At 38.7% G+C, this 19,931-nt stretch overlaps 3 protein-coding genes and 2 non-coding genes across 5 annotated transcripts; all 5 read right to left on the reverse strand.

Annotated features, from left to right (window-relative positions):
* Nucleotides 1-200: 200 nt before the first annotated feature.
* Nucleotides 201-5,259, reverse strand: thumpd2 (THUMP domain containing 2). Its single transcript, XM_052145795.1, has 10 exons — nucleotides 5,112-5,259; nucleotides 4,734-4,866; nucleotides 3,967-4,250; nucleotides 3,226-3,303; nucleotides 2,970-3,022; nucleotides 2,792-2,879; nucleotides 1,202-1,276; nucleotides 955-1,069; nucleotides 716-836; nucleotides 201-612 (listed from the first exon to the last, which is right to left on the reverse strand). Exons 1-10 carry the CDS (start codon nucleotides 5,196-5,198, stop codon nucleotides 246-248), a joined length of 1,401 nt encoding a protein of 466 aa, XP_052001755.1. The 5' UTR covers nucleotides 5,199-5,259; the 3' UTR covers nucleotides 201-245.
* Nucleotides 5,260-5,941: 682 nt separating this feature from the next.
* commd9 (COMM domain containing 9) lies at nucleotides 5,942-8,945 on the reverse strand. The gene is made up of 6 exons (XM_052145924.1): nucleotides 8,829-8,945; nucleotides 8,615-8,740; nucleotides 8,382-8,521; nucleotides 8,262-8,296; nucleotides 8,067-8,170; nucleotides 5,942-6,966 (listed from the first exon to the last, which is right to left on the reverse strand). Exons 1-6 carry the CDS (start codon nucleotides 8,877-8,879, stop codon nucleotides 6,829-6,831), a joined length of 594 nt encoding a protein of 197 aa, XP_052001884.1. The 5' UTR covers nucleotides 8,880-8,945; the 3' UTR covers nucleotides 5,942-6,828.
* A 2,012-nt stretch (nucleotides 8,946-10,957) lies between these two features.
* rpl13a (ribosomal protein L13a) lies at nucleotides 10,958-14,290 on the reverse strand. The gene is made up of 7 exons (XM_052145675.1): nucleotides 14,211-14,290; nucleotides 13,440-13,512; nucleotides 13,228-13,293; nucleotides 12,055-12,156; nucleotides 11,754-11,839; nucleotides 11,517-11,576; nucleotides 10,958-11,208 (listed from the first exon to the last, which is right to left on the reverse strand). Exons 1-7 carry the CDS (start codon nucleotides 14,229-14,231, stop codon nucleotides 10,999-11,001), a joined length of 618 nt encoding a protein of 205 aa, XP_052001635.1. The 5' UTR covers nucleotides 14,232-14,290; the 3' UTR covers nucleotides 10,958-10,998.
* LOC127657432 (small nucleolar RNA SNORD50) lies at nucleotides 11,930-12,004 on the reverse strand. Its single transcript, XR_007972281.1, has one exon. It is a non-coding gene; the product is annotated as a small nucleolar RNA SNORD50 (small nucleolar RNA).
* On the reverse strand, nucleotides 13,587-13,674 carry LOC127657429 (small nucleolar RNA Z195/SNORD33/SNORD32 family). Its single transcript, XR_007972278.1, has one exon. It is a non-coding gene; the product is annotated as a small nucleolar RNA Z195/SNORD33/SNORD32 family (small nucleolar RNA).
* Nucleotides 14,291-19,931: the final 5,641 nt, after the last annotated feature.

Raw genomic sequence — 19,931 nt, forward strand, 5'->3', positions numbered from 1 at the left:
ACACTGCAGACTAACCCAAAAACTAATTAAAAAGTAAGAAAAAGTACCATGTTATACCATTGTATCCTTTTGAAGTACTATGCAGTACCATTTGCATGGTTCACTTTATGATACTTCATTTTATTCATTTGGTCCAATTTTTGTAAGGTCAGTGACTATAGTGTTACTAACAACTGAAATGTAACATTAATGGGGAAAAAGAACAATACTGTATAAAGATCTCTATAAAACACTTTATTAGAATTTTAGTCATTTGATGTCTGATTGTCAGGATGAGTTCGTGTTTCTGATTGTATTTTGGTGTATACTTGAATAAATGCATCTGTGTTCCCCAGACTAACCTTGTGTGACCTCTGTGCTTCTAATGAGCTGATTAATATCGGAGTATTTGAAGTTTCAGAGCATGATTTGTAAAATGTTATAGTTTTTGGTGTGTCTTTGCATTCATTTTGTGTGTTTGAGGGGTCTGTGTTAACACTGTGTTTGTCTGAGGAGATTGTATGCTGGTTGTGTGCGCTTGGGTTGTGTTCATGTGTGCAAATTATCTTCTTGAGTTGGGCTGAAAGCTGTAAACTCAGTAACAGAACTAGATGGCCACCAACACGAAGTACCCTGCAAGAAGAAAAACACATTCACTATACAACATCCATAATTTCAATGCACTTCTGCACAGAAGAACCTATGTCTTTAAAAACCACAACACACACTCCCCTACCTCTCCATCTCTCTCAGTAAGTGTGGCAGGGCCCTTGGCATGTCAATGCTGCAACTAAACTTCCTGCCAAATGGAACATCACACAGCACAGCGTCAACCGCTCCATCTGCTAAAGGGATCTCTTGAGGAAAAGAAAAAATATGTATTAATAAGGCAGACATGGCACACTTCACTTATTAATATCCTATGAAAGTGATGCAGTCTTGTAGGTAGAGTGATAACGAAAGAGTTTGTCAAACCCATGACAGAAGACTGAAGTAGCTGCACTCTCCCTTCCATTCCAGCTGCTTTCATGTTATCTGCTGCCTTCTGTAACTGAGACACATCTGTATCCATGCCTAGAAATATAGCATTCTACACACACAAACACATGCACAATGTTAACAGTGAGATGTATATGATTTCAGAGCAGTGTGTGACATGCTACGGTAAAAACTACACATTGTCTTTAGATCAGTTTGTTTGTGTGCGTGTTTGAGTGCATACAGAATTCTCTTGGGCTGCTTCCAGCAACACAGCGCCAACTCCACACATTGGGTCTAAAATCACACAATCGTTTAGCTGAAAAGAGAGAGAGAGAGAGAGAGAGAGAGAGAGATCACAAAAATTATGAGAAACAAAAGGCTGTTATTTTGCTTGTCTGATCTAAAAATATATTTGGGTAGGTTTTGGACTTTTGCAGTTCACTTAAATAGTTCAGTAGAATGACAAATTAGTCTTTAAAACTTCAAATATTCTATGTATTAAAACAAAATTGTATTATACAAAAAAAGATACATAAAAAAAATCTTAAAATACCTTCTCTTAAGCCATTCACTGCTTTCCCAGAAAAGTGTAAACACTGGCACTATCAAAACATTGCTCTGTTTGTTTGAGCATGTATTATCTCAACCACTGTCGTGAGTCTAGATCTTCTGCCTGTTTGTGCAACCAAATGGGGAGCTTTCAGAAAACCTGATTAAAAACAGTCATCAGGTGTGTTCCATTTCATGCAACCCTGTGCAGACCGATCAGCACTGGACTTGAAGCGGTGCTTGTCAGTTCACGGTTATATGGCGCCACCGCCACATAACCTTGACATATGGCATCAAGTACTGTGAGAGCAATTAGAGAGCTCAGCAGGCGCACTTTTCTACGGAGCGGCCGCAAAAGCTCTGATGATGACAGCTTATTCGCGATTTGACAAATCTCTCTGATGACAATGGTCACGCGTTTCATGGGCTGCGTTTGCAATTTCATAATGCACATACATATATACAAGCAGCCATATCACCCTGTGGATCAAGACTGGTTGCCCACTGAAGCCAAGCAAGGTTGAGCCTGGCCAGAACCTGAGTGGGAGACCTCATGTTCGTATGATTGGGATGTGGACACTATACTGGAAAAAGGTTGAGAGACGGATGATATATTAAACTGAGGTCCTGATTCTCTGTGGTCGTTAAAAATCCCAGGGCACTTTTCATAAGAGTAGGGGTGTAACCCTAGTGTCCTGGCCAAATTCCCCCCATTTGAACCTTCTCAATCATGGCTAATGTGTGGTGAGTGTACTGGTGCACTATGGCTGCCGTCGCATCATCCAGTTGGAGGTTGAGGAGAGTCCCCTGTACACTGTGTGAAGCGCTTTGAGTGTAGTGTCTGAAAAGCTCTATATAAATGCATCATTCATATAATGTTATATTATGTTTATCATTATAAAATCATGTTTATTCATAAAAAAAACTTTATTATTCATTAAAAATTAATACAAATACTGACTCTTTTATTGGTATTAAAATATAAGCTTTTATTGGACTTTCTTCTTGAACACACAGCAGGCACTGTATTAGCAGCACATAACCTTTTCAAATAAATAATTCGACTGAAATCAACTTCGTCTGCAATAAAGAACTGCAAACATTGGGTGATCTTCCGTGTCTGATGTAGGTTCAGAGCACAACTGGAAGTGTCTCTTCAAACACCCCCCCGCCCCCCCTCCCCTCAAGAAACTCTAGATTGTGTTGTAATGGTACTGATTTAATGATTGATTCCAACATATGTGTGTGCATATGCCTGTTTGAAGGTAATTCTAGACCTCACCTTTTTAGGGCAAATAGAGGACATGGCCCAGGCAATTGTGGAACGCAACCCGTTGTGTTTCATATAACAACGGCTGGCCAGAGGAAGTCTGAGAAATACACACACACACAGCATTAGACCAAAACAGACAGACTTTCAAACATAAATTGTGGTTCAATTACAAGGTAAAGATACTTACTTCAAGAGAGGGATGCCTACAACACAATGGTCATCACTTAAATACACATTCACCTAGTTCAGGTGAATACAACACAAGAGAAGAGACAACACAAAATAACATTTATAACTGTTGTGCATTTGTTATGCATGCTTGTGCATATCTAGAATGTGTTTGCATGCATGATTATGCATAAACATTTGCATACCTATGGGTCTGCGTTTAAGTTATGCACCTGTCTTATTATGTGCCTGTCAGTGTGTGTATGTTTGTATACCTCGAGTATGGGCTCTCTCAGGTCTACCTTCCACCCAAGCTGTTCTTTGATGGCCATCCCAATCATACGACTCAGTATCTAAGCACAAACACAGACACAGAACCATTGGCACAAGGTTTATAAATGCACTTTTATCCATATAATGTGTCTGTCTTCAACTATGGGCACTTTTGGCCCAGAATGTTTTAACAATACAGTCTCTTGAAACACGCTTTTCACACACTCACTCTTGGTAGGAGACACATTTGTGTCTTTGGTAAACAAGTATACAAACTTTTTTATTAGGGGCCGATTTGTTAATTGTGTTGGAAATGATGCCACAACTGTGGGACATTTATAATTTTTCCAAAAATGTATACAAATCATATTTACACAATAAATATTGAAATTTTTTTTTATTTTACTCTTTGTTCAGACCATAGTTTATCCCATGTAATGATTCATATTTTTCTCATAGATTTTCCAAGTTTAAGATGAAAAGATTAGGTCTGAAACAAGGGTAAAACAGTACAACCTATACATAAAGGATTTGAAAAGCAGCTAATATACATGAAGGCATGGTCAAATGTTTTTATGTGACCTTCATATAATAAAAAGTCCATATCTGTTGTTACTTTTAATGAAAACCCACCCCTAGTGTCCAAAGTTGAAGAAACACCCATTCATACACAACTTTAAAACATGCCATGGCATTTTGAAAAGTACTATTAAAAAACACAGAACACACACACACACACACACCTGAGAGGTATAAGAGCGAGCAATGGCTCCACTACAGCGGCAGCTCACTCTAAAGGATTTTGGGTGGTTATCTAATTCCTTTCCCATTTCATTGTGTCTGTCCAAGGGTGTTCTGGAAGAAAGAGTGTCTAAACTCTCCTCCCGGTCTTCCTTTCTCTTTCTCTTTTGTCCATGCTGCTGGTTGTACTGAAGCTCTGTCTGTAAGGCTCTCCAGGTTAAGAAGGTTTTCCTCCAAATGTCTGGATCTCCCACAATGCTTTGCTGTATAACACCAGCTGCCTTTGCTATAACAATAAAAAAAAAGAATAGAAGCTCAGAAAAAAAAATGGGCTTCCATTTTATAGTACATATTATAAAAAAATAGACTACTACTACTATCATAATTTTCCACTTTCACATTGTGACAGAATGTAACAGTATATAGTATAAAAGTACATAAATATTGATATGATTATCACCCACACCTATCATATTGCTTCTGAAGATTTGTATTTAACCGCTTGAGTCATATGGATTACTTTTATGTGGCCCTTATGTGATTTTTGGAGCTTCAAAGGTTTGGTCATCATTTACTTGCTTTGCAAGGACCTACAGAGCTGAAATATTCTTCTAAAAATCTTAATGTGTTCTGCAGAAGAAAGAAAGTCATACACATCTGGGAAGGCATGAGCCTGAAAGGTTGCATGTGGTACATGAAAATCCTCATTAAGATGTAATCCCTGCTCAACCCAAAGGAAGGCACACTTCAGTGTCACTTCAACACACACCTGGGTTGTTTGGAAGGGAGATGGGTTCAGTTCTGCGCAGGAGGAGAAAGAGCCTTTCTCCAGATTTGAGTTGTGTCACAGTGTGTAGATCACCATTACTGCAGAAAAACACTCTGCCTGGAATCTGCTCCACCTGACAAACAGCGCATGATGGAGTAGTGACGAACAATAACACATTCAAAACACTTTTCATCATAATGGCAATGTTGATCATAGCAGATATTTTATAATCAACTAATGTGCACCGTGATATGCAGAAACGCTTTACGGTCAATCTATCTAGAGCTCTTGTTTTGGATAAGAATGATTTGTATTCATTTTATGTACTTCCACATATTTATGTTATTAATGATTAAATACCCCCATTTATTTACTCACTTCAGTAGCGCAGAGTTTGCGTTGGACCTCCTCGGCCAGCAGCTCCTCCATCCCAGCGCCTGCAGTGCAGTAGAAACGTCTCATCATCGCCTCAACACGTGCACTTTATTATTAAAAATACAATCAATATTGTATTCCACTTCCGGTTTCATCCCGTTTCAAAATTAAACCTCTTCCCACAAACGTACTTTCTAAATATGAATATGACGCTTAAGAGTCATCAATCATGTTTAATCAGTCTTCCCACTCATTATTATATAAACAATACAGGAACAAGAGTTTCGAAATGTTTTATTTATAAACACTACGCATAAGACTTTTATCTTAAAATAATTGTGTCTGTCAGGGCGGTTTTAAAGCTGTACATTGCCTCTCATGACTGTGTAAAATTAAACCATAACGCTGGAAATAAGTTAAGAGAGCAACTCACACCGCCACATTGACTAAAAAATAAACATGATTTGGTAAGTCATAATTATGATATCCTAAACCATAATTATGAGATAAAAATTGTAAAATTATTAGATTCGTATTCATAATTTTGAGATAAAGGGTCATAAATATTAGATTCAAACAAAGTTATATTAATTAAAGTCTTATGATAAAACAAAAAGTACAAAATTATGAGATGGTCAAAATTGAGATAGCAAATTAATTATGAGATTAAATCATAACATACTAAATCATAATTATAACAAAGTAAAAATGATAAGAAAGTCATAATTATGAGATAATAATCGAATAATTGACTTTAATTTCATAATTAGAATTTTTAATCTCTTAATTTTGAATTACTATCTCATAATTACGAATGATCTCAATTATGACTTCATATTTTATGATTTACGAGTCATATTAATTATAGTCTTATAAAGTCAAAACAATGAGATCAGTTATGAGATTAAGTCACTATAAGAAATTAATCATAATTAGAAGTCAAAATGATGATATATTAAGTCATATCTCTGAGATACTAATCTAATAATTGACTTTATTTCATATTTACAAATTTTAATCTCATCATTTTTACTCAATTCTCAACGATGAGACGTCATCTCACAATTATGACTTTATATCTCATGATTTACGAGTCATATTAATGAGTCGTATGACAAAAAAATATATACAGTCATGAGTAAGTCATAATTATGAGATTCTAGTCAAATAATTTTTATTTTTATAATTACAATTTTTATTCTCATAATTAGGAATTCTCCTAATTATGACTTTGTATCTCATGATTTACAAAATTGTAACTTCCCTCATAATTGTTACTTTTAATCTCATAATTGACCTTCCACCTAAAAATTGTTGTTTTATTACTTTTAATCTAAAAATAATGACTTTGAATCTAATAATTAAGATTTTTTTATTTCCAAAATATATCACCGTATCAGGTTTCATTGGGTGGGCCAAATTCACACAAAAAATTCTAATAATTTTCATGTGGCAGAAACGGGCTTCCATACAAGTACTTCTGCAACGAAAAAAAAAAAAGTCTGTAAAGGACAACTTTTACATAAACATTCTATACATGAAACATACCACACATCAAAACATGAGCAAACTCTGTTTTATAAACTACATCCAGTAACCAAGTTTACAAATCTTTTAATGTCCTTTCTTCCTTTACATTGACGACATTCTTCCGGTGTCCGATGATTCTTTGTTTGAATGTGTTCGAATAAACAGGTGTGATGGTGAAGTCTCCCATTCTCTACTTCCTTGCCACTACAGTCAGCTGATCCCTGATGCGACCCAAACCGTCTATCATGGTGTCCAACGTCTCTCTGCTCAGCTCCACTGTAACTCTGGACTCACTTGCACTGCTGTTAATGCACGGAGAGTCCTGAAGCTACAGTAAACACATATGGTGAGAGGTAGTTCATGTGTTTCTACTCCATCACTACAATGAATGGGTAATCGGGACAAACTATTTTTACATGAGCAATTATGAGTTTTTAATCCAACTTCTTAAAGGTGTCATGACATGAGCAATCTAATTATTTTTGACCTATCGGTCATTGCACTATAAAAACATACTGTCATTTCAGAAATTCCTTACAGCAAAAAGAGCATTTGTTGAAAACAAGATGCCAAAACAACCCGTTCTTTAATTCCTCCATATAGTTATCTCACACTGTGGTAGACATTTGGATCTGATCGCCTCCTCAACAAAACACGAATGCCTACTTTACGTTATCACTTTTGTATCTGGTGAGCAGTGAGATGGCAAGGAGAGAGCAAGTCAGTCAAAAGCAGAGAGCCAATCATAACAGTGGGCGTTTACTGTCATGTCAAAGGAGAAGCAGCACCAAAACCAAGCGATTCTGACAAAGGGTCATAATGAGGGTGGAAAATGATCATGATTTACAAACTTCACTGATATTATAAGTGAACCTCAAGGAACACATTAAAATAATTAAAAAAAATATTACTACTACAAATATACACCTGTATATATATATATATATATATATATTTTTTTTATTATTATTTATTTATTTATTTATTTATTTTAATTGTATGTGTATTCTATATTGTGTGTATTGTTTACTGTACATTGTATATTATTATTGTGGAAGTATGTGTACATTTGATATGTAAATTGTGTTGTGTATATATGTTGTTTATTGTAATTGGTATCGGTCTCGTCACTGTCATGACTGCTATGTTGCTCGGAACTGCACACAAGACTTTCACCTATTGTTGCAATTGTGCACATGGTAGTGTGACAATAAAGTGATTTGATTTGCTTTGAAAATGCATGTCATGACCCCTTTAAATTTTAATACCACCTTGATAGGCTCTGACAAAGACTGTCTCTATATTTATAAGGACTCTATATTTTGTGTTTGTATGTGTATTTATTTTTAAGGTTTAATTTTGGACTTCATAATGTGAGTAGATAAACATATATGATGGTTCTAACTATAAATTACCTAAACATCTTACCTTCATTTGCAGCAGACATGTTGGCACTGCCATTCGACTCAACGAGTCCGAGGACGTCTTCATGTCCACTCGCCACTCCATATCCACCAGCTTTGGCAGTGAAACTGAGACATGCACAACCATAATCATAACTTTGCTTACACGTATAGACCAACGTGTACTGTATGAAAACTGTATTGCTCAAATCACACTCACTTTGATTGGACAAAGCTTCATTTCTCCACGAGACACTGTAAATATAAACAAAAACAAGTTTCACGCTGACTGCAGCAACAAACAGAGCATTTGTTGAAATGACAGAGCGATGTAAGCCACCTGTTCTCCAAGATAATTTTGGTGATCAGATTTTTCAAATTTGAGTGGAATGATTCTGGAAAGACAGACAGGATCTGTTCTGGAGAGGTTAAATTCTGGAACACGACGTGATGCGACAGTGTGTGAAAAGCTGTCAGCACCTGTGGATGAATGAAATAAAGGACATATTTACAGCGACAGCATTCGCGTGATTTTGTATGCTTTTTAGTGAACATTAAATCATTAGGACTCGCCTGAATCGCTTCATCTCTGGACACGGATAGTGAATTTGCTGTGTTTTCCAGTAGAGCCTGAGACTTTAACGCTCCGACTGAGAAACTCTCTGTGCAGATCTGCCGCACTGCATCTTTAGATGGAGCCTGAAATAATAGTGAATAGTGGCAAAATGAAAGCCATCGAACATGGACACAGTACATATTGAGGATTAACTGATAATAAATAACCTACCTTTAACAGCAGCTGCAAAGCACCGAATTTCTCCTCTGTGAGAAAAGCCATGTTAAAATGTTGTAACTGAAAGTCAATGTCACGTGAATCCCCGAAGCAGCGTCCAAGTTTCAAAATAAAAGCCCCTACTGTGAAATTATCCAAACACTAGTAAGGAGATTTGATTGATTCATTTTAATCTCATATATCGTCAGTAATTTATATACTTATATATTTCAAATAAATAATTAAACTGCCTTCGACTGCAATAATAAAGCAAACATAGGGCGATCTTCCGTGTCTGATGTAGGTTCAGAACACAACGGGAAGTGCCTTTTCAACTCCCCCCCACCCAAATCTCGCCGATTGATGGCGAGATGTTGAGAAAATTCAAGTAAAATGACTCTCCTTACCACTAAAAACATTTAAGAGGGATTATGGCATGCTACACTGCAGGACATCACTTTCACAGCCCTACTCTTTACGTCCCTTGACATTTCAGTTATTAAAAAAAAAATTAAATGGACAAGAAACCCCATTTAAAAGGCATCATTCTATAACATAAGCTTTACTTGTCTTAAAGGAACATCCCGGGTTCAGTCCAATCCCCATGAGGTACGCTCAATCGACAGCATTTGTGGCATGTTGATTACCACAAATACATTTCTTCTTCCCACTCATTTTCCACTGAGGCACTTACAATGGAAGTGAATGGGGGCCAATTGGTAAACGTTAAAATACTCTATTACTGTTTCAAAATATAAGTTAACATGATTTTAGTGTGATAAAATCACTTCCTAGCCTTTTCTGTGTAAAGTTATAGCCAATTTTACAACTTGCCATGACGTAAAGGCAACAACCGTAAAAATGACTTAAATTACTTTACAGCTCAAATAATACACAAGTTTTAACAGAAGAATTAAAGCAAGGGCTTTTTATAAAATATAAGCTTCACATATCTGCCTTTAAATTCTCCCAAAATTGGACCCATTCACTTCCATTGAAAGTGCCTCAGTGTAATCTCAATTTTTTTAGTCGAAATTATATTTTGTGGTAATCAACATTATCCCACAAATGCTGAATCCGTAATATTCCAATAAAATTAAATGGTGTTTCCTCTCTCTCTCTATACACACAGAAAAAATATTTGAATTTGTCAACCTGAGAAAAAAAAAAAAAAGTGTCTCCTCATCTGGTACACAACTTCTAACATTTAGTTATTTTTTACACATGGTTTTCTCAGGTAAAGCATTATTTAGTGAAATACTTAAGACGTGTTAAAAAGCAAAACTAAATACTTTAAAACGAATGTTTGTCTATGTCATTGAGGGTCATGTTTTAAAGTTGTGGAAAGAACAAGGTCAAAATTTAAAGGGAAAAAAAAGTCTGCTCAAATGTGCAGTGACTTGAAAATTCAGTTAATTTAAATACCTAATTGGTGTTACATTGTTTGTGAAGTTTTTTTTTTTTTGTTAAGTTTAATTATGATTTATTGACTCAAGCCATGGTTTTGTGATGCCATTAACAATCTAAGAACAAATCTTTTTTAAAAGAAAAAAAAAAAAAAAGTCAATGTGTTCTCTTTACTGGTGCTACAACCCTTGCTTAATTCATTAAACAAATTGCAGTAATTAAATACAGAAGTTCTCCATGATTATAAATATCTAATGTAATATTTTACTGGCACAAATTGTACAAAATTGGATTGTAAATGGTAAAGTCAGACAGTCAACAATATTTGAAAACAACCCATTACATAGCATGTCTTTCCATTGTTCTCAATAACATGCAAATGGGGTGAAGGACTTTTGCTAAAAGTAAACAGCAAAATATTTTAGGACAAAGCATTCAATACAAACTAAATAGAAATACCATAAACCATCTACATCTGATACATTTTATTGTAGTAAATTGAGCCTCATCCCCTAATGACCCATTTCATGGTAGACCTCCATGAGAAAACCCCAAGCAAAACACTGAACTGAAGCACATTTTTAACAGTAAAATTAAACAAGCTTTATACCAATTATAATTGAGTGAAGATTGCGTTCAATTAGGTTACTGTTCAACTTATTAGATGGCTATATGCCAATTAAATGCATTTAAAAGGCAGTCTAAAAAGTTGTATAAAATAACCTGAGTCAAGAAAATAGATTTTATAAACATTTATTTCAATGGCTGCAAGAGAAGCTCAAACAAGGACACCATACTGTTTAAGAACTTCAGTATATTTTGCAATCTTGCCCTCTACGTTCTTTTCTGCCTGTTTGGTCAGCTTGATTTGAACTTTCTTCTTTTGATAGCGCATCTTTGCTTTTTCCTTCCTCTTCTCTTCCAGGGTGCTGGTGATGGCCTGGTACTTCCAGCCAACCTCATGGGCCAAACGGCCAAGTAGGGCAAACTACAGGGCAAGAACACCAGTATAAAAGGTTACAAATACAGTAACAATGACGCTTTCATTGTACTGAATTTTACAGACCGGTAAGTAAAGTCATTTGTTAATGGCTGCAGCTTTTGGTAACAACTGGTAGTGCATGAAAGTGGATTCATGGTCGTTAAACTCATACTTGCAGTGGAAAATCACCACTGACAAAAAGCAAATATTTAATATAAAGCCTAAACTAGATATTAAACACCCAGAGTTGTTTGAGGTAATCAAGCCCTATAGGGGTGTTAACTGAACAAGCGTTATTTCCAAGAGCCCCTCACCTTGCGTGTGGGCTTCAGACGCACAATCTTGAGAGCAGCTGGCACGACCATGCGCTTCCTCTGTGAAACGGAGGAAGTTGTAAGAAACAATGCAAAACCATTTTGCCAGTTTTAACTTCAGATCAGAGATGTCTCCGATCATGTGTGTTTTCAATTCAAATTCAATGTAGGTAAACAAACATAGCATCATTAACAGCACTCATCTGTCAAGTCAAAGAAAGCTTGAGAATCCTCTACCTTGTCATAAGGAGGGGGGATGCCGTCAAACACCTTCAGCCTCTCCAGAGCAGCCTGACCCCGCTTGGTCTTGTGTGGAAGCATACCTGTTAAAGAGCGAGACCATAATCGGTGATCTAACCTTCCACGATAGAATGCAACCAGTATGATAACAGTGGATTTCATGGTTACGTTCAAACTCAGCAGTCAGATCCGTAGATTGGTATCATCAAACAGGGTTCAGATTCGGGATAAAGTGTTCATCATTGTTTGAAAACGTAGCCACTGCAATGTGTGATGGTAATATACATAGATAAATCACCTCTTACTGTTCTCCAGAAGATGCGACTGGGGGCTCTGAAGTGATATGGTCCACGGGAAGGGTTGGTGTTCATCCTTTTACGAAGGAAGGCCAAGTACTTCACTGCACAAGTACAAGAAACCAAACTTCAACTTTCACATTGAATCTCAAACCCAACATAATGCACCGGGATGCAACGATGTATCTCCTGCCGATATTTATCGGTTAATTGACCAAATTAAAACCTCAGCAAATCGATTTTAAGCAGCAAAACGACAATATACAAAAAATAAAATAAATTATGGTTCATCTATAGTCAATACACTTGGAAAAAACAGAATTCAAAAGCACAATCCAGAAATACGGATAGCCCCATTCTTGTTCTCAAATTGAGCAAAAACAGGCATTACAGATGTGATTTTTATGATATTTAACAGCTCCATGTTGACAACAATGTCCTAAATTCTTTGTCTTCTAGAATACCCATTTCTTAACAACTTTACTAAATTTACGTTCTCTGTTCTAACTCCTCCAGGTCCCAGCCCACCGCTGTCCAAACATCCGGTGTTATGTCAATTTGACACCGGCCTGAGGCAATAACCAAACTGGATGCGTGCGTTTATCACACCAATGTACATATTTTGCGACAGCAAATCAAAGTTATTAATTGTGAAGGCTATATTCAAAATAAATGGGTAATATTATTTTTTCAAAACCATCTAAATTTGAATGCCTGTAGGAATAACATTTAATGCTTTTTAATGCCCCGCGGAAAAGCTGACAATAGAACTTAAATGCCATTTTGTTCCTTTTCCATGGAACTACCTAACATGTGCATAATATGAATTTCTGATGCCCTTTTACATACTACAAACACGTAAAATATTAATTCTGTTTTGAATTGCAAAAATAGAAGTACAAAATTCTCACATCATGCTTTATTTCTCAGTTCTCTCATCTTTTCTTTCATGTATTCAACAGCAGTCTCAATGTTCAGTGGAACTTCATTTAGAATAAAAAGCTCTTGTTCCGCTTCATAATTATTTTTTAAAAAGGAGTACAAAAAAAAAAATATGAGATATAAAATCTTATTAAATTAAGGTAATTGGCAAAATATCAGTCAATAGTTTAAATCGGTATCTGTCAAATTATAATATCGGTGCATACCAGCTTAAACATGTAAAACAAACATACATTTGTTGCGGTAGAAGTTTCCAGAGATGTTGATGCCCTCACACCTCACGACCACAACTTTGTGACCTGCAAGGCAAAAAGTCAACACGAAAGACAGCCTCAGATGGTAATGTTTTTTTATTCAGTTTAAACTCAAAATGTATGTTAAGGGATATCATTGACATTCTGAACAATAAATACCAGACTTCTCTCTTGCAAAAGTATAAACTTACCGAGCAGGACTTGCTTGGCCAAAATAGCGGCAAGGCGACCAAGCAGATGGCCCCTGCCATCAATGATCAGAACCTTGGAGAGATCAGAAGTGTTATTTGATTAGTGGAGTAGACTTCAACATCTTCAGCTTCTGTCAGAATGCAGCTTTTGTCTCAGATGGTAGTGCACGTAAAGTATTCTCATAGTCGTTAAACTCGAATACTAAACTGTGGATGCGAGCTCATCAACGACAAAAAGCACATCTGACATGAATCGGTTAGTAAACCATGGCATCGGCAGTACACTTATTGCACATGTGGATTCAAGTTTGGTTTACCACTCGAGATTCATATGTAGCACCAGCAACGGTCGCGCAATCATCCAAGGATTATATTCATCTGCACCTTTTACGTATGATGTGGTCCCCTTAACGCTTACAATAATCCTATAGAATACGAACCCACCCCACAATTCAGTCACATACTGGCAGGATATTATCCAAAGACAATTAAAACGGTTGAATATACAAAGCAACGATACACCGTTTCAGATCAGTTTTTATGGTAACACGGGTGTAATGGACATGATTGGGCCTCTGGCTTCCTGCAGGACAACATGCGTGATCTGACACGCATCGTTCTCTTAAAATACTATTTTTATCTTTCATTGTAGACTCTAAACATCAAACACAAAGTCGGGTAAAGTTACCAACGCGATATTATTCCAACCCAACATACTCATACCACGGAAAAGGGAGACATTTGAGTGAAAATTATGCCACACAAACGTACCTTATTGAATCGGTCCGCCATGATGTGGAAAAGAGAGACACGCGGGGCCGCCCGACATGAAAAAAGAGGGGCCTGGGCGGGGCTTTACACATCATCGGATTTGACGTCACAGAAGCGTTTTTCTACACGTTCTCCAAAGGACAATTTATTTTCACTGCCATCAGCTGGAGCACGAACGAGCTGCAACATTAGAGCTCATTTTGGATGATTAAAGTCATAGGCCCATAAATAGAGTGCTTCAAAATTCTGTTAGATAAAGTAGACATACAATTTTATATATATATATATATATATATATATATATATATATATATGATCCAATGGCAAGTGATCAGCATACAGGTGTAAATGGGGTGCAAAAAACACATACAAAACACAACAATGTTGTTGCGTATGTTGTCTGCTGTTGTTGCTTATTTATTCATTGTATTTTTGTGCTGTTGTGACATATACATTTTCCCTTGGGATTAATAAAGTAAATCAAATCAAATCAAGTCAATTACGCATTTGAAGCGTAAACACCGCGCGGGATGCGGAGAAGCCCCACTCCTTATGTGTCAATCAACCGCTGCGCTAAATTAAGAGTTTAAATTGTTCATGTCTCTGGTTCACGTGGCTTTAAAAGGACATAACTGTCCAATCGAAAAATTTTTACAAAGACCTTACATATACATGTAGCCTACGTTATTGTTACGGATCTTCTTCAGTGTCTTCGCGTGCACTGAAGCACTTAGATGACATTTTAGTTGTACCTGGTGTTCCATTTTTCCAAGCTCCTTTGTTTTTTGACATTTTTCCGGTTTATTAATTTATGATTTAGTGATGCTATATGTCAGAAGTGCTCACAGCCACAGGAGATGCATTTGTGCGAACAACAGCGATGTGTCTCATCTGACCATGTGATCGGATAACCCGAGATGCATCTTAATAGATGATGTGCATTAATTACAATACCGGTTGTTCTTCAAGAATCCAGTGTCACTGTGTTACAGCTAATGTTACAAATGATTTGAGAAACAGATGTACAAGACCAACATGTAACATAAGGAGGTGTGAGTCAAAAAGTGAGTCATTCTATTTTGAATAATTGAATAAAACAAATACCAGCTATAAACAAGGTATTATTGAGTGTTGTATTATGTTTGGCTCAAGTCATTTCGGCTAGAACATTTTACGATGTCCTTACAGAGCTCAGGGATAATGTGTGGTTCTACATACATCCTGAGGCCATTTCTGTAAATCGTCCCCAAACCTCTATTAAAGATGGAACGGCTATCCGTATATTGTCCTTATTAAGCTCCATCAGACTGTTCGCATACATCTAGAAGTATGAATGAATGATCAACACAGCAACGAAAAAATTAATGAACACAATGCAACTACAACTGTGTTTACTTCTTAGCCTAAGTACAGCACACATTTCGCGCAAAGCATCACGGGGTGTAGGATAAAATGGATCATTTTATGTGAAGAGCTCTATGGCAGCAGTGGAGTCATTCAGCTTTCTGGGCACTTCCATCTCACAGGACCTGAAGTGGGAGATCCACATAGACTCAATTTTGGCTCGGCAGAGGTTGTACTTCCTTCACTGTTGAGGAAGTTCAACCTGCCACAGGCGCTGCTTATCCAGTTCTACTCAGTAGTCATTGAATCTGTCCTCTGCACTTTTATAACTGTCTGGTTTGGTTCAGCTACCAAGTCAGGCATCAGAAGACTTCAAAGGATAGTTTGGACTGCTGAGAGGATTATTGGCACTCCCCACCCCGCTAGAACTGTGCACATGCAGAGTAACAAAAAAATGGTAAAATGCCTCTTGGCCCCAGTAACAAACTTTAAGGCCAGGAGGGTAAGGAGAACACAGGAAACTGGTTCCTTCGTTTCACAGGTACAGCCTTTAATTAATGATCTCCAGTACTTTACAGCTTCACAATAACATAATAGTTTTACATGAACAGACTCTCTCATATCATGCCAACACTAGACTGGCGCATGTTTCTCTTCTCTCTAACTGGAGGTTCTGTGGCCAACTTTATGCCGCTCTCCCCATGCTCACTGAAATTAGAGACAAGTGTTAGACATAATTTAGCTCAGGTGTAAGCACCCTTACCGCTTTCTCTCCCCGCTGCCACATACCCCCACCGCCCAACTCAGGCCGGGGCGCCATCCGCGGCAGCCATCTGCACCCCCGGTCTGTGGATCACCTTGAATTTAAAGGGCTGGAGCGCCAGATACCAACGGCTGATCCGGGCGTTAGTATCCTTCATGCGGTGGAGCCATTGGAGTGGGGCGTGATCCGAGCAGAGAGTGAAGGCCCGCCCCAGCAGGTAATATCGGAGCGTGAGGACCGCCCATTTGATGGCTAGACACTCCTTCTCTTCGCTGTACTTGGTCTCCCTCCACAATTTCAGGAGGTTGAGATGACATATCTGACGTGCGCCCCTTCTATCGGTTCGTTTCACCTCATAATCGAGATCCCCCACTCGTCGTGTGACCTCAAAGGGTCCTTGCCACTTGACGAGTAATTTAGAGCTCGATGTTGGGAGCAATACGAGTACCTTATCTCCCGATGTAAATTCCCTTAGCTGCGCACCCCTGTCATACAGCCGGCGTTGGCATTCTCGTGCTTGCAAATTCTCCTGTGTTAATTGCCCCAGTGTGTGGAATTTTGCTCGAAGATCAAGAACGTACTGAATTTCATTTTTACTATTAGAAGGTCCCTCCTCCCAAGCTTCACGGATGACGTCAAGCACCCCGCGCGGGCGCTGCCCATACAGCAGCTCAAACGGGGGAAACCCCGTGGAGGCTTGCGGGACCTCGCGTACTGCGAATAACAGGGGGTCGAGCCACTTATCCCAATTCCTAGCATCTTCGTGCACGAACTTACGAATCATATTCTTAAGAGTTTTGTTAAATCGCTCCACCAGGCCATCTGTCTGCAGATGGTAAACGCTGGTGCGAATCGATTTAATACCCAATAGTCCGTAAAGCTCGTGTAGTGTTCGTGACGTAAAAGTTGTGCCTTGATCGGTGAGGATTTCCTTCGGAATCCCCACCCGGGAGATTATTTTGAAGAGTGCGTCTGCAACACTACGTGCTGAGATGTTGCTCAGAGACACTGCTTCCGGGTATCGCGTTGCATAATCCACTAGGACTAACACAAAGCGATAACCGCATGCTGACCGCTCTAATGGCCCGACAAGGTCCATGCCAATTCTCTCGAAGGGGACCTCGATTAGCGGAAGAGGGTGTGGCCTGCGCTTTTGGTGTGGCCGGCGGATTCACCAGCTGACATTCCAGGCATGCCGCACACCACCTGCGGACATTGCCGCCAATGCCCAGCCAATAAAAACGGGCTATTAAGTGGTTCAATGTTTTCCTTTCCCCTAGGTGACCTGCCATCGGATTATAATGAGCTGCCTGGAAAAGCATTTCCCGGCGGCTCCGCGGTATTAAGAGCTGGGTTGCTTCCTCTTTTGTATGCGTGTCCTGTGTCACTCTATACAACCGCTCATTTATAATTGTAAAATAGGGATATGAAGGTGCGACGCTCGGGCGGAGTTGTTGACCATCAATCACTCTCACTTGGTCAAAGGCGTGCTTGAGGGTTTCGTCTCGTGACTGCTCCAGAGGAAAATCCCCTTCGGGAAAGCCTCTGTGGATGGGAGGGGCTGCAGCCTCACCCACCCTCACGTCATCCTGATGTGGAGCTGACGAAGACGGCCCCGGCTCCACCTCCCCCGCCAGAGCATCGCACATAACACATTTCCTCGCTTTCATGCAGGACCCATCCGCGCTTATTCCCTTTAATGCATTCTTAAATTCAGGCCAATTAGTTCCCAAAATCAGCGGATGTGTGAGGCGGGAACTAACCGCAGCCTCCACACTATGTTTTGTTCCCCGAAAATTAATTGCAAGGGTCACCACAGGGTATTTGTGAATATCCCCATGCACACACTTCACCCTCACCATTTTACGTGTGCTCAATGCCCCATGTTGAACCAAGCGTTGGTGGATAGTGGTTTGATTACAACCGGTGTCCACCAATGCTTGGTGAGTACCCCCCTTGATTCTTACCGGTACCCGGTATGCTCCGGCTCGATCGGGGGCAGCCTGCGGGTTGTCGGGGACACGGACCACAATCCCCAGCTCCATCACGGAGCATTGATCCCGGCAGTGCCCCGGGTCCCCGCATGCTGGCCCACACGCCACGCCCGCACCTGTGTCGGCGGACACCTCCACCTGAGGGGGAGGGCGGCGGGATGCTGTAGAGGCAGGGGACGTCCACTGCCTTGCGCGGGGAACTGGTCGCGTTGGCGGGGCTCCTCGCCTCTACATTTCTCTCACAGTGTGGTACTTGGGAAAGTGTTTCTTATCCTCTATTCTCTGCTCTCTCAGTGTCCAGGCTTTCTTATGTCTTCCTCTCTCTATTTCTTGATCATGATCACTTAATCTGTATTTTTAGAAGATTTTCTCTCTTTAAATTGTTTAATTGATATGTAGTTTGCCAAAAAAACAGATTGAATATTTGACTAAAGCTTTGATTATGTTGGGCCTGCTGAGTTTCAGCATTTCGTTGCTAATGTTGTCTTGTCCACATGCTTTCTTTAATTTAAGATTTTTATATGTGTCATATTCCCTGTTGCTTTTGTACTTTTATTTTGAAATTCTTGTTTAGTTCCTGTTTCCTGTTAGTTTTGTAGTCCCTTGTATTTCCTTGATTGGTTCTCCCTGATTATTTCTCATTCCTTGATTGTTTCCCCAGGTGTTCCTTGTTCCCTTGTTTGTTCCTTGTGTATTTAAGCCCTTGGTTTCCCTGTTTCCTGTGTCAGTTCTTGCATGTTTAGTTTCATGAACTGTGCTTGGTTGCTTGTGTTTTGTTATTCCTTAGTTAATAAAGCTGTGTAGATCCACATTCCTTGACTGCATTGTCACAATATGCTCTATTTCTGACATTGTTATATGAGTATCCAATGGATTTTGATAATTTTTTTTAATTGTTTTCTTTAAATCTTCTAATTTTTGTGTTATTTTTCTTTGAGGCTGGTTGAGGTCTGTGGGTTAAATTTTTTTGATAAATATTTTTTAAATAAGATTTCCAAATTGAGCCACTCTGAAGTGACATTTCTGGTTTGGGGGTTAGAGAGATTCCAAAAAGCATTTTAGCCTTACTGTCTAATTCGTTGTTTTTTGTTAGAAAGCCTTAGTTCTTTTCTGAAACATTTATATTCATAATCAAACCACACCTTTTCTTTTTTTCTTTGTTTAATATTTGTTTTGTTTTTTAACGTTAGATAAAGAAGCCAATGTTTCAAATACATGATTAAGGTTGTTTGTTGCTACATTTATTCCATTAATATCTGAGATGAAATCAGTGGACATAAAACCATCCAGCATTTTTTTATATAATAAAATTGGTCTTTTCACATAAAGCACTGTTTGTCAGTGATCAGAAATGGGGAGTTGTGGTCTGACTGTAAAAGCACCAATAAAGTTTGGATCAATATCTTTTATTGAATAATCGACCACACTGGTTCCTGTGAGCCCTGCCCACAAAGTTCACCACAGACAGACTGTGACATATTAGAACTGCTCCAAGATTCAGCCCCCAAGGACAACTTTCTGGAAAACATCCAGGGAAACCAGGACAGCATATTACAGCCCCTCTCACCAGACACGTTATCCCTCTCTCCAGCATCTCCACATCTGTGTTTCTCAGAGAAA

Source organism: Xyrauchen texanus, chromosome 16 (genome assembly GCF_025860055.1).
Source record: "Xyrauchen texanus isolate HMW12.3.18 chromosome 16, RBS_HiC_50CHRs, whole genome shotgun sequence".
Taxonomy (NCBI): Eukaryota; Metazoa; Chordata; class Actinopteri; order Cypriniformes; family Catostomidae; genus Xyrauchen; species Xyrauchen texanus.

Bases quoted from the DNA above. Each gene is read 5' to 3' on its own strand.
- thumpd2 (XM_052145795.1), bottom strand. From the start codon at position 5,198: ATGATGAGACGTTTCTACTGCACTGCAGGCGCTGGGATGGAGGAGCTG. The intron at 4,867-5,111 runs GTGAGTAAATAA...GCTGTTTGTCAG, and splicing joins GCAAACTCTGCGCTACTGAA to GTGGAGCAGATTCCAGGCAG. The intron at 613-715 runs GTAGGGGAGTGT...TTCTTCTTGCAG, and splicing joins TTACTGAGAGAGATGGAGAG to GGTACTTCGTGTTGGTGGCC.
- commd9 (XM_052145924.1), bottom strand. From the start codon at position 8,879: ATGGCTTTTCTCACAGAGGAGAAATTCGGTGCTTTGCAGCTGCTGTTA. The intron at 8,741-8,828 runs GTAGGTTATTTA...CTATTATTTCAG, and splicing joins CTTTGCAGCTGCTGTTAAAG to GCTCCATCTAAAGATGCAGT. The intron at 8,171-8,261 runs GTGAGTGTGATT...TGCATGTCTCAG, and splicing joins TGAAGCTTTGTCCAATCAAA to TTTCACTGCCAAAGCTGGTG.
- rpl13a (XM_052145675.1), bottom strand. From the start codon at position 14,231: ATGGCGGACCGATTCAATAAG. The intron at 13,513-14,210 runs GTACGTTTGTGT...GATCTCTCCAAG, and splicing joins TGGCGGACCGATTCAATAAG to GTTCTGATCATTGATGGCAG. The intron at 11,577-11,753 runs GTAGAGGATTCT...TCCGTTTCACAG, and splicing joins TCCCCCCTCCTTATGACAAG to AGGAAGCGCATGGTCGTGCC.